Below are 13,181 nucleotides of genomic sequence, written 5' to 3' on the forward strand. Positions count from 1 at the left end.
TTGTACTTTCTTCAAGTTTGTGCCAAAACATCATAATATAGAAACAACCTCCACTGTATTCTACCAATTAAGAACATTAAACCTCCATCATGATTGTGCCAGCATTCAGTATGTCAACCTGAGTCTTTGTATATGTGTAGTTGGTTCCATAATGCTAATTATTGAGTTTATTTATCAGCACTGCCTCAAGGAACAACTGAAGTAGCTTGCAATGCCTTGCATTTAGCGCCGACCAACTTGATTTTATTCTGATTTTCTATGTACATTCATGTTCTATTTCACTTCTAAATTAAAAGTAAGTTAAATATTCAAACCTAACTCTAACATCTCACCAAGAATTGTATACATTTTTTGCCACCTTTACCACTTTGATGAATCATTAATATAATCAAAACTGCATTCTTGAAATAACTTCTTATGCATTACAGTAAGAAATATAACATGAAATGAGCTATAATGTCGAGTAAGTTCGACAACAAACCCGCAAAACTTTTAATACATGATGCTCGATCCCTTTATTCTTATCATTTATAATCGAATGCTCAAACAGAAATATATAGAAAGATAATTCAAAAACAACAAGTGATTCCAGCATAACCTTGCTAATCTCTTTGGTATGGAGTTTGGTAATGCATAAGATTATATGGGGGAGGAATAACAACCGAACTAAAGTGTTGTCCATGATATTCATCACCTGTGGTTGGGGCAAGATTAGGATAATAATGTCCATAGTTTTCTGTGAAATGTTCAGAATCCCAACCTCCAAGAAATCCCAAGAATGTATTGCTTGAATTTAACCAACCAGCAGGAGGATTTTCGAAACTTTTGTTGTAACCATATCCGGAAAAATATGCTGATGAGCTTGGAGCAACATTATTCAGATGTGTAGGGTCAAAGAAGTGATGCGTACCAGAATATTCAAGGTGGGAACTTGATGACCCTTCAGTGTAGGGATTATTAGGGTTTTCTGAATACCCTAATTGTGGTTGATCATAATCATCATTAGGGTTTGTTGAAAACCCTGATTGTGGTTGATCATAATCATCATTAGGGTTTGGTTCGTACACTTGCTTTGATTTCATTCTCTCTTTTGTTCTTGCTCTTGCTCTTGCTCTCGCCTTGTCTCTGAGTTCCCTTGCCAATAGCTCGCTTTCGGTCGGTTGTTTAACACCTTTGTTTGAAGTAGCATCGAACTCAATACCTGAATTGTAATCAACTTCACAATCAGAATCAGGACATTGATCACAACTCTCGATATTCTCTCTACCTGCAACGCTTTGTGTAGTGTTTTGTGATTTAACGCTTTCGGTGACTTCATCTATGGCTTCCTTAGACTTGCAAAAAAGCCATTCAATGGTTTTACTTGCTTTATCAAACCCTAACATATCTTGAAGACCAAAAAACTTGCGAGCGATATGGAGAGATAGCCTCATTCTCCTGTCTCTAAGGCCTTGCGCGGTGTGGATCTTGCTATGCCGGTCCGTCTTTCCAGCACTTCTTTTCTTCCTTACGCGTTTAGTTTTAGGAGTTGAAGGCGGTGGCTCGTCTGTGGTGTTGCTTTTCTTATGCTGGTGGTGGTTATGCGGTATGTCATCAAAGAAAGGAGACGGGAACTGCCCGTACAAAGGTGCATCTTCTTCATAGTTTGAATCAAGATTTTCATGATTGGATTCGTTGTTTTCGTATGCCATACTCGATCAAATGTAGAGCGATAGATAAATAGATAGATAGATAGATGTATATTTAGAGAGAGAGAGGGAGATATTGTCACATTTTTGCATATAGAACTGAAAAGATAGACTATGTGTAGATGTATTTTTTTTTTTCAGATTTATAACTATATTATTACTGTTAAAAATTAATGGATTTAACGAAGCTATGCAGTAATATATATACAGTTCATGTGCTTGATATAAATTGGTGGATAGTGCGAGAGATTAAAGAGGGCATTAAGTTGATAGGTGTAGAGATGTGGCCAAGGCTAATACGAGTACAATTATTTATAGCCTATTCAGAGACAATCAATTAGCCTTAGCTAGGTGTTATGAGAATGACAACTTATCACCTTCTTTGACTAGATGACTCAAAAAGAATCTATCTAGCTTCATATATATGTGAAACTCACCTGTATTTGATACATACACAAGGGTGTTCATGTGTTAATGTTTACTGTATGTTAACTGGTTGGTTTATTAAAGGCATTCATTTGCTTCAGGTATTGTATAGGTCCTCTAACCGGTAAACATAATAGTATAGTGGGTTAATTTTAAATCTATATATGATAAAAAACAAACATAATGAACAGTGATTTATTTTTATTAAATTAAAATTAGAATTAGATTAGAATTATTTAAAATTTGAATGGAATGTATACTAACATCGTTAAGAGATGAGCAAATGGTATCAGGTATAGGTACCGGTCTTAAATTTACCAAACCAGTGTATTTTCAGTACCGGTTCTGCACAGGTATTCACCTGTTTTTACCCTCAAATACCGGTGTCGTACCAGTACCGACCGGTACCGAACCGTGCCATACTAGGTATATTCAGTACCGGTACCCACTTTAGGGGATTTTGGTAATGGTATTTTCGGTACCGGTTGGTACCGAGCTCATCAAATCCTGTAGCAACCCAGCAATGCAAGTAATTGCACCGTTTAGATTACTTTTCATGCACACAGTGAGTAAACTGTATTTTGTTTGAATAAGGTTTTATATACACAACAACTTATTTTGCTTTCTTTTTTGTCTTTTTCTGTAATGAATGAATTGTAGCATGTAAAATCAACTTGGATATTTAGAATATTGATGAGCAAATCGTATCAAATTCGGTAAACGAACCGGTATCGTATCGGTACCAAATTTACTATACCAAATCATTTTCGGTACCAATTTGGTACCCACCTTTTGGCATTTTCATAATCGTTACTTTCGGTTCGACACCGGTCTAGCACCATACCTGTATTTATTGATTTTTACCTTCAAATACCATACTGTATTGTACCGAGCATTTTCGGTGCCGGTACCTAATTTCGATGATTTTCCGGATCGGTACTTTCGCTTCCGTTACCGGTACCGAGCTCATCCATATTTTAACGTCTTAGCACCGTAATAACTGAACTGAAAACAATCGAATTTCCAACGTGTAGGACGTGTGGGTCCTATTATTATATATTAGGTTATTTAAAATCGTTTTTTATGACGGAGTGACTATCCTTACCACGTCATTTTATTTATGTTTTGATATTCGGTATCTGTTTGTCGTTGCTGACACGCCTTTTTTAGTCATTGGGACCCGCCGCAACGCGCGTGTGGAGAATAACTAGTTGATATAAAGTCCAACAAATTATTATGATTTTGTATAGTGAAGAAACACTGACCTATATGGTGATTTTGGGCTTCAATGATTAGTGACCCGAACGCTTGGCTGCAAAACAGAAACACCGTTAGGACTCGTTACAGGAATGGGGTTATTCCTGTAACCACCCTCCGGCGTGAGAATAAGTCTCGGTTTATGGGAGTAAAAGAAATTGAGGAGAGGAAGTTATGTGAGAGCCAGATGATCATACCTTATACGTTTACCTTTATTTATAGATTTTCCATTAGGGTTTCCTCTAACCTAGGATATACTCCGATAAGTTAGAGATTTATATGATCTTCCCAAAAAGTTGGAGATTTGGTTGTGTAACTTCCATGCAGATATGGAAGGTTCTAGAATAATCATTTATATTTATATTAAGATAATAGGTTGTAACCGGGTCGGGTTGACCGATGCGGGTCACACCTCGTCATGTCCCCCCAGTCCGAGTTCATGGAAAGAAATCCATTAGCTCGGACTAAGAGAGAAAAAAGGAAAAGTTATTATACTATGTTTATTGCCAAATACGTTGGGCTTAGTGCCGTTATGTTTTGGGGAAATGACGGCAAAAAGATAGGATGTGACAGTTGGGTCATCATTGGGATGACAACTGTTCTTACCCTGTTTGGACACGTATTTCCGCCCGTACGTCTTTTTGAATTTGAAAGGTTGCTTTTGCGTATAAATAATACCTCTATATGTGAGAGTTCAAATCTCTTTCCCCAAATCGTTCTCTTATCATTCTTTCCGAAAAATGGCCTCGAAACCTAGTGAATCGTCTTCTTCTGCTGCCGCCACTACCGACGTGCTGTTCTGCAAGTGGGGCGTAACGTCGTACAACAACCTTGTTCAAGACTACGGTATCCGGGCCGAATGGAACCCTATACTGCCGTCCAAAACGGATACTGCATTTCCCTTGAAAACGGGTAAAATCACATTGTTTAGTGATTTCTTCAAGTTCTGTAATTTCCGGTTGCCCGTTACCAAGTTTCTCAAATCGGTGCTCGACTTTTACCGTGTTCACATATCTCAATTGCATCCCCTTGGTTTAGTGAAACTTCGGCAATTTGAATTTGCCTGCAATGCCCTAGGCCATATCCCGGAACTGGTTGTGTTTAGGGCTTTCTTCGTGCTTGTGTGGAAATCCCCTTTCTTTACCTTCGATCGGCGAGATACTGATGTGTCCTGCCTTAGGGACATTCCTACCAGTTCTAGGGATAAAGATTGGAAGAAAAAGTTTTTCTACATTGACGCCACTGTTATCCCTGGTGAAATGTACTGGAGGGAGAAAGGGCCAAAGGATAAATTGAAAGACGATGGTCCGTCTGAGGATCCGTATGTATCGAATGTTCTGTACACGAAGTTGTGTAGCCGCCCCTTCGAGTGTACGATTATCCCTGAAGGTGCTCTGGTGATGGCGGGCATGAGCTTGTTGTGGCCTGATATCCGGCGTTACCCCTCGTTCCAAAGGGATGATGCAGGTATGTTTACTTATCATTAGTAATCTGTGTTGTTGTTGTTTTTTTGTTTTAATGCCCACACGCTACGCAGGGGAATGGAGTATGTTTGACTTCATTGATCCTCCGCGGCATCTCGCGTTGAGACCTGCCGACCGCGTGTTGGACGGAGGAGAGCTTGATGTGCTAGGGATGCACCTTGAGCAATTTATTCTACCCGCTGTACCGGCGGACCCTGATGTATACATCTCTCCCTTGTCGGCTGTTGCAAATACCAGTGTTTCGGTATCGGAGAAAAAGCCTGCTCGGATGAAGCTGACCGGGAAGAAACATACGGCGACCAATGTGGTTGTTACTTCTGTTGAGGAATCTGCCTGTGTTGGGCGTGATATTCCCCTGGCCGCCGATATGACGAGCCCTGGTCGTGCCTTAAAAAAGAGGAAAACCTTTGTTGTTCCTACTCTAAGTGCCTTCGAGGCGGTACAAGCTGCTTATGCTTTTCCAACAGGTATCTATTAACCGACTCAGTATGCCGATATAGGTGGAAAAATTTATGTTGCTAAACCCCCGCCGTGTTATTGTGCAGGTACCTCTGCGGGAGTACATCCTGGGGTTGTTGCACCAGTGCTCGTGTCAACTGCGGCGTTGTCAGTGCCCGGTTCCAGTATTAGCGTATCCACGGACCCCAAAACCCCGGCTTCCGCTACTTCTGCTATTAGCTGTGCCATGCCGCTTCCTACTCCTACGTTATCGGTAGCTGTGACTGTTGATCCCATTGCTACACCACGGACATGTGGCGTTGGTACATCCCTGTTTGACTCGCCCATAGGCATTCTTTCTGATGCAGACAAAGATGTTACTGTCGTGTCAGTGGCACAGGAGGTGACCAGCCTTGGTGGTGCTGCTGCTAGTGAAGCTGGGGGGTCAAGCAGCGGCATTGCTGATGACGGTGTCCGTCTGATTGATGACCTGTTCTTACCAACCGTTCGTTGGGATCCTAATGCTAAAGACAAACGCTACCAGCCCCAATGGAAAATCGCTGAATCCTCAAGGCTGATCTTCCCCCCTGTGATTCAACACTGGGTTGAGCGGGCGTATCCCCCTGCCGAGGCGGCGTATGTAGAGGGGTTGAACAATGAAGATCTGATGAATTCTTCGATATCTGATTCTGTGAGCTTACCACGAAGGCTGGTTGAAATTTGTCGTAGGTGGATGCATGATAACACCCAACTCCACCAAGCGCGGGCTACTATTCAAGAGCTGAGGGATGACAAACACCGCTTGGAGAGTCAACTTCAAACTGTGGGGTTAAAGGAAGCCAGGTTTCTGTCAGAGAAAAACAAGGCTGAGGAAGATTTGAAAAGGGTGACTGCCCATCTTGCTGAAGAACGGATAATGTGGGCCCGCGATATGGCGGAGAAAGACCGAGTGTTGGCTCAAGCTAAGAATATACAAGAAGAATTGGAGCGTAAGGCCATAGCGGAGGCCCAAAAGGTGAGACTCGAGTTATCGGCACAATTGGAAAAATTCCGTGTTGACACTGATTTTGTGTCTCAGGTTCAGGAACGGTATCAAGGCTTGACAGCCGAAGTAGAAGCTTCCCATACCAAGGTCCGGCTTCTTCAGGCGGAGCTGGAAGAGCGAGAGGGAAAGGTTAAGGAGCTTCAGGACCATTGCGATTCGCTTGTCACCCAGAATAGCCAACTTGCTATATCGTCTGCTTCCCAGCTGAAGGAGGTGGAAAATGCGTTGGCACAATCTAACGCTGAAGTGGATGATTTGACTAGCCGGCTAGCGGCTGTTCGTGGCGACAGGAATTGGTTGATAACCAATGGGCTGGTGGGAGCGTTTGAGTACTTGCGTGAGTCGTCCCCCTTTACTAGTCTGATTGATCGCTTATCCACGGCTGCTTATCAATCCGGGCATCATGATGGTGTATATAAGGGCTATATGGATTGCCATCAATTAGATAAGATATCGCTAGACTTTCATGCTGTCAAGAGTAAACTTCAAAGTGATATGGCGAATGCCCTTGAAGCGGCATACACCGAGCCGCTGCCCTGTTATGGCGATTTGATGGACAAAGTGAACGAAGATGGGATAGAGTCGCTGCGTTTGATGTTGGACCCCGCGGAGGAGTCTGAAGAAGAATGATAACTTTGTTTCTATGTTACTTGTTATGTACTCTTGTTGCTTTGCTAATGACACTGTTTGACTTGGGTTTAGTGCCCATATCTGTTTTGATTTGACAGCCGTTTTAATGCTAATGTCATGATTTCTGACACCGCCGTATTTTGAAAATATGGCCCTGTGATGTGTAATGATTATTTTCCATTAATGCATCTAACGTCATCACTGTCAAAACTTTTTTAAGCTTTCTATAAATTTGCCTCCCTTTTCCTTATTTGGTAGTTTGGACAAGATGGAGAGAAAACGGTATAGGCAAAGGCTCACCGAAATCTTCCGAGTGCTTGATGTTGCCGACGGTTTGCTCCAGTTGCAGTATCCGGTAACAAGGTCGATGCTTCGGGGAAGGAGGCCAGTTCCCAATGTTGTTCCGGCCCGCGCTAATCGGGCATGTCAAAGCATTGTCATCGAGGACCCTCAGCCAGTGGATCTTGGAGTGCCACCCTTATCTGCTGACGTCCTGACAGGTCTTATTCCGGTGGATCATGATCAGCGATACCGCTTGACGTACCAACGTCGCTCTGGTGGTCACCCTAAAAAGCAACAGATGGACGGGTCGGGCATGGTGGTTCCGGTGGTTGGTGATGAATCATCTGGCAACTTGGCCGTTGATCCAGCTGCATTTGTTGATGATGATGTGGTGCTGCATACCCCTGCAGTGGTGATGGCACCTAACTTTCATCAGTAGATATTCTGAACATGTTCTGTTTTTTGGTTCCCATGTGTTGGCTTTTAACGACAGGGACAAGTACTTGGTTTGTTTGAGATATGTTACGTGTATGTAAAAATGCCTATCTGTTTTGTGGCGGTGTATGTATCTATTACCAAGATACCCGCCGTAAGCGCTTTATTTCTTAAACCTATGACTTGTGCTAGTGAAAATATTTCATGTTTAAGGGTGTTGTTTGTATTTTTACCGTTTTATGCATTCGTTGTGCGATGGTAACTTATGATAAAAACAAAATTAAATGTTTTTTATTAAACTTGGACTGAAGTAAAAACGAAAAGACACCGCTGAGGGTGAGTTACAATTGTGAGCTGAGAAAAATAGTTAACTCTTGCTGTTAGGAGCAAGGTTTTACAGGTAGCATTTCCTTAACTGGGCGACGTTCCAACTGCGTGGTACTGGTGTGCCATCTAGTCGAGATAGGCGGTAGGCCCCTTTGCCCAGGTCTTCTTGGACGACATAAGGGCCTTCCCAGTTTGGGCCTAGCTTGCCTGAAGGTTCCATCCTGCTTGCTTCGTTGTCGCGCATAACGTAATCTCCTGCTTTGAAATTCAGTTTGGCCACTCGCTTGTTATAGTATTTTTCCAATGCTTTTTTGTATTTTACTTCGCTGATGGCGGCTGCCTCGCGCCTTTCTTCCAATAAGTCCAGGCCTTCCCTTAGAGATCTATCATTATCTCCGCCCATACTGAGTCGGCGTAGTGACGGTAATCCCGCTTCAGCGGGTATCATCGCTTCCGCCCCATAGGTTAGGCTAAACGGGGTTTCGTTGTTGCTGGTTTTGGGCATTGTTCTATGTGCCCAGAGGACATTTGGCAATTCTTCCACCCACGAGCTACCCTCGTGGCCTAGTCGTTTTTTGATCCCATCCAGTAAGCTTCTGTTTGTCCGCTCTACCTGGCCATTTCCTTGGGGGTGTGCTACTGACGTGAAGATTTGCTGGATGTGGAGATTAGTGCACCATTCTTGGAAAATTCTGTCTGTGAATTGTGTTCCGTTATCGCTTACCAGGTATAGCGGTAATCCAAACCGGCATACTATGTGTTCCCAGAGGATTTTTTGGCATTATCTGCCGTTATTTTGGCTAAAGGCTTAGCTTCCACCCACTTGGTAAAGTAATCAACCGCCACAATTAGGTACTTTAACTTTCCGGGGGCAGGCGGGAAAGGTCCTACGATATCCACGGCCCATTTCTGGAAAGGCCATGCTGCTGTCACCGGCACTAGGCTGTTCTTGGGCCTTATTGTTTGAGGAGCGAATTTCTGGCAGCTACGACATTTCCGTAGTTCCATTACAGCGTCTTCGTGCATCCCAGGGCAATAATATCCCGCGCTATGGATTTTGGCTACCACCGCCCGGGTCCAGCGTGTATGCCGCATAGACCTGCATGTATTTCGCTGATGAGATACTTTGCCTCTGTTGGAGAGACACATCGCAGCAGTGGGCCCAGGTAAGACTTTCTATATAGGATACCATTATTGATCTCATATTGCAATGCTTTCGTTTGTATCTTCTGTGCTTCGCCCTTGGCAGGAGGTAGCTCCCCTGTTTCAAGGAAACGTAGAACCGGAGTGTACCAGCAAGGTTCTTCCGCTGTAACGGCGGAAACATTCCACGGTTCAATTGAGCGTGTCTGCAGCGTTTTGACTTTGACTTCCTTTTCCATACCTGAGGTGGCGAGTTTACTGAGAGCATCTGCTATCTGATTCTTGCCTCTATGTACGTGATTGAGCGTGACGTTGTCAAAAGAATCCATTAGTTCCTTTGTTTTTGCCAAGTATTTTGCCATTGATTCATCTTTGGCTTCGTACGTCTCGTTTACCTGATTGTTGACCAGCAGCGAGTCAACGTACGCATCTACCCTTGCCGCCCCCATAGATTTTGCCATCCTCAGACCTGCTAATAGTGCCTCGTACTCCGCTTCGTTGTTAGAACATTCGAAATCGAAACGTAAGGCGTACATCAGCCTGATTTCATCTGGACTTATCAGCATTAAGCCAGCTCCAGATCCCTTTCCACTAGATGATCCATCAGTGTATAGTTTCCAAGTCTGCCGGGCAGTGCTGGATTCCGGGATGTCCTGGACGACTGGGTCCACAATAGCTTCTCCTTCCGGTATTTCGGCTAGAAAATCAGCAATTACTTGCCCCTTAACTGCTGTTCGTTTCTGATATTCAATATCCAAGGCGCCAAGTTCAATTGCCCACTTGGCCAGCCTGCCAGAAATCTCTGGTTTGTGTAGGACTTGTTGCAGTGGGTAATTGGTTAGGACTTGCACGCGATGTGCCTGAAAATATCTTCTCAGTCGCCTTGTGGCGTGTACCAGCGCTAAGGCTAGCTTTTCCAGTGTGGGATACCGCGTTTCGGGCCTCGCTAACACCCGGCTTATGTAATATATCGGTGTTTGCCTTCCATCTCGTTCAACCATGAGCACAGCGCTTACCGCCGTATGAGCTGCCGCTAAGTACATCTTTAATACTTCATTAGGCCTTGGTGCTGTCAGCATGGGTAACCCCTCTATGAAACGTTTCATGTCTTGCAAAGCTTGTTCTGCTTCGTTGGTCCATTTGAAGTTTTTCTTGTTGAGGCAATCTTTTAACGTTTTTATGAAGGGTAATGATTTTTCGGCATGTCTTGCCAAGAACCTGTTGATCGCTACTAACCGCCCATTTAGGGCTTGAGCTTCCTTCAGTGTTCGTGGGGAAGGCATTCGCACTATGGCGGCTACCTTCTCTGGGTTGGCTTTAAAACCATCTCGGGTGACTACTACACCCAGGAACTTCCCTTCTTCCACCCCGAAAGAGCATTTCTTTGGGTTTAATTTTATGTTATATTCTCTAAGCCGCTGAAAAGTTTCTTCAATGTCTGCTAACATTTGCTTCTCTTCGCTGCTTTTGATTACAAGATCGTCTACATAGACCTCCAAATTTCGCCCAATCTGTGTCTCGAACACCTTGTCCATGAGCTTCTGATAAGTAGCTCCTGCGTTTCGTAGGCCAAAAGGCATTTTTGTGTAACAAAAGATGCCCACATCGGTGTGAAACGTTGTTTTTTCTTCATCTTCTTTGGACATCTTAATCTGATGGTACCCCTTATACGCGTCCAGGAAACATTTGAATCGGTAGGGTATCAGGGAGTCGACCTTTAAGTCAATCTCGGGTAGCGGGTATGCATCCTTTGGGCACGCCTTATTTAAATCTTTGACATCGATGCACATTCGCCACGTGCCATCTGGCTTTTTTACCATAACCGGGTTGGAAACCCACGTATGGTATTGTGCTTCCCTGAGGATTCCGGCTTCCACTAACTTTCGTACTTCTTTGACGACCGCTGCCCGTCGGTCCAGGGCCATACTACGTTTGCCCTGCGCGACCGGCTTAACGCCTGGGAGCGTTGCGAGTTTGTGTTCTACTTTATCACGGGGGACTCCTGTCATGTCAGAGTGTTCAAAAGCGAAGATGTCAGCATTTCTTTTTAATAGCTGTTTCAAGTCGTTTCTAATTTCTGGAGACAGGGTGTCCCCAATTGTGACCATCTGGTCTGGATGGCGTGTGCTTAGTACCCATCTTTCAGGACCCATGGCTCTGGTGGGCCCTTGGCGGCATCTTTTGGTACTTAGTACTTCTCCAATCTTATCGCGAAACACAGTGGCAATACCCCGTGGGGTAGAAAACTTCATGAACCCTCTTGCCGTGGAGACTATGGCATCTAGTTTTCCCAGGGTAAATCTTCCAATTATCACATTGTGGTATGACTCCGCGCGGACCACAAGGAAGGTCAGGAGTATGGTTCTTTCTTTAGGTGACTGCCCAAAAGTTACAGGGAAAGTGATCTGACCGATAGGGTCGACCTTTTCTCCTGTGAACCCTTTTATTGGAGCGTGTACCGATTCGAGCAACTTTCTGTCGTCTGGTTGCATTCTGTTGAAGCAATGCTCATAGATAATGTCTTCCGAGCTCCCGGTGTCGACCAGGATTCGCCTCATGCAGTAGTCTCCTACTGCCGCGGATATGATCAGGGCATCTGTAGTGAGGTGCAAGTCCTCCATTCGAGGCTCTATGGTCATTGTTGCCAACATCCAAGGTTCGAACGTGGAGAAACTCCGTTTTGCCCCCTTCCCATATCCGCGTGCACCATGTTCAATTCACGCGGCCTCTTGCCTGCCGCCTTGTCATTTTCTTCTTTGACGACAGGCGGGCCTTGCTTGATGTCTCGTACTAGGTGTGCCAATTTGCCGGACTTTACAAAGTATTCGATTTGTTTCTTAAGCTGAAAACAATCGTTGGTGTCATGCCCGCTCCCCTTGTGGTACTCACAGTACTTACTCGTATCCTTGTTAGGGTTATCTTTCAATGGTTTTGGTGGGTTAAGCCTGAGGTTTTCTGAGGCTAAAATTTCAGCCGGTGTCTTGCTTAAGTTGGGGTATTCGGATCGAGGTTTCGACGGCTCATTCCTTGAATAGGAGTTTCGGTGCCTGTCATACCGTGCGTCTTTGTCGTTTCTCTGGTATCGGTCTCCCCTATTTTTGCTTTTAGATCCCCGGTTATCTTTTTCCTCCTGATTCTTTAGGGCTTCTTTCTTCCTATTGGCTGCATGGCTAGCTGCTACGGCCTTCTCTTGTATGACGTATACTTTGGCTATTCGAAGTATTTCATCGATTGTTGGGGGTACGCCATCCCTTCCATGTAGCGTTCTTAGTAACTCGTCATCATGACCCCCTGGAGGAAAGCTCCACATGCCAGGTCATTCGTCACGCCCGGGATCGCCAGGCTTTCCTTGTTAAATCTGATGATAAAGTTTTCTACCGTCTCATTGTCTCGCCGACGGATGTGGAGGAGCTCGTTTCTATCTTTCGTGTGTCTGCGCTGCTGGCTAAACTGTAAGATAAACTTTGATTCTAAATCTTCAAAGCTGTCTATTTCGCCTGTGGGCAGGCTATCCCACCAAACTCGGGCCGCGCCCACTAGCGTTTGTATGAACATTTTGCACCATAAGGGCATGGACCAACAGGCCACTTCGCCGGCGCTCTTGAATTAGTTGAGATGATCATCAGGGTCGGCGAGACCATCATACTTGCCAACCGTTTGGGGCATCTTGGGTTTTTCCTTGATAGGAGCCTCAGCAATCCTTCGAGTGAATTTAGACCGGAACGTCGCGTCTACCGGCTTGTACGGTCTGGTAAGTTCATCTTCTTCCACATTTATAGGCTGTGTTGGTGGGGCGTCCATACCCGGGGCAGCTCCCACTATAGGGTTATGGTTTCCTATTGGGGACACCCGGGGTCTAACCGTGTTTCCCCTGTCGTACATCGGCTCAGCCGTAGGCGGAGTCTGGGTATAGACCGGTTGTGGCGTTGGGACATTCCACCAAGGCGGCATGTAAGCCGCGTATGGCGATTGAGTGCTACCCTGCGCTGTTCCATGGAACGGATACGCCGAACCCCCGTACGAGGG

General features: G+C 44.7%; 1 protein-coding gene across 2 annotated transcripts; it reads right to left on the reverse strand.

The window, feature by feature from the left end:
* Nucleotides 1-490: 490 nt before the first annotated feature.
* LOC110915041 (transcription factor TCP24) lies at nt 491-1,816 on the reverse strand. 2 transcript variants are annotated; one of them, XM_022159665.2, is made up of 2 exons: nt 1,268-1,816; nt 491-1,201 (listed from the first exon to the last, which is right to left on the reverse strand). In XM_022159665.2, exons 1-2 carry the CDS (start codon nt 1,689-1,691, stop codon nt 603-605), a joined length of 1,023 nt encoding a protein of 340 aa, XP_022015357.1. In that variant the 5' UTR covers nt 1,692-1,816; the 3' UTR covers nt 491-602. The 2 variants fall into 2 exon arrangements, with proteins under 2 accessions (XP_022015357.1, XP_022015356.1); XM_022159664.2 differs by having other exon boundaries at nt 491-1,815.
* Between the last annotated feature and the right edge of the window lie 11,365 nt (nt 1,817-13,181).

Source organism: Helianthus annuus, chromosome 16 (genome assembly GCF_002127325.2).
Source record: "Helianthus annuus cultivar XRQ/B chromosome 16, HanXRQr2.0-SUNRISE, whole genome shotgun sequence".
Taxonomy (NCBI): Eukaryota; Viridiplantae; Streptophyta; class Magnoliopsida; order Asterales; family Asteraceae; genus Helianthus; species Helianthus annuus.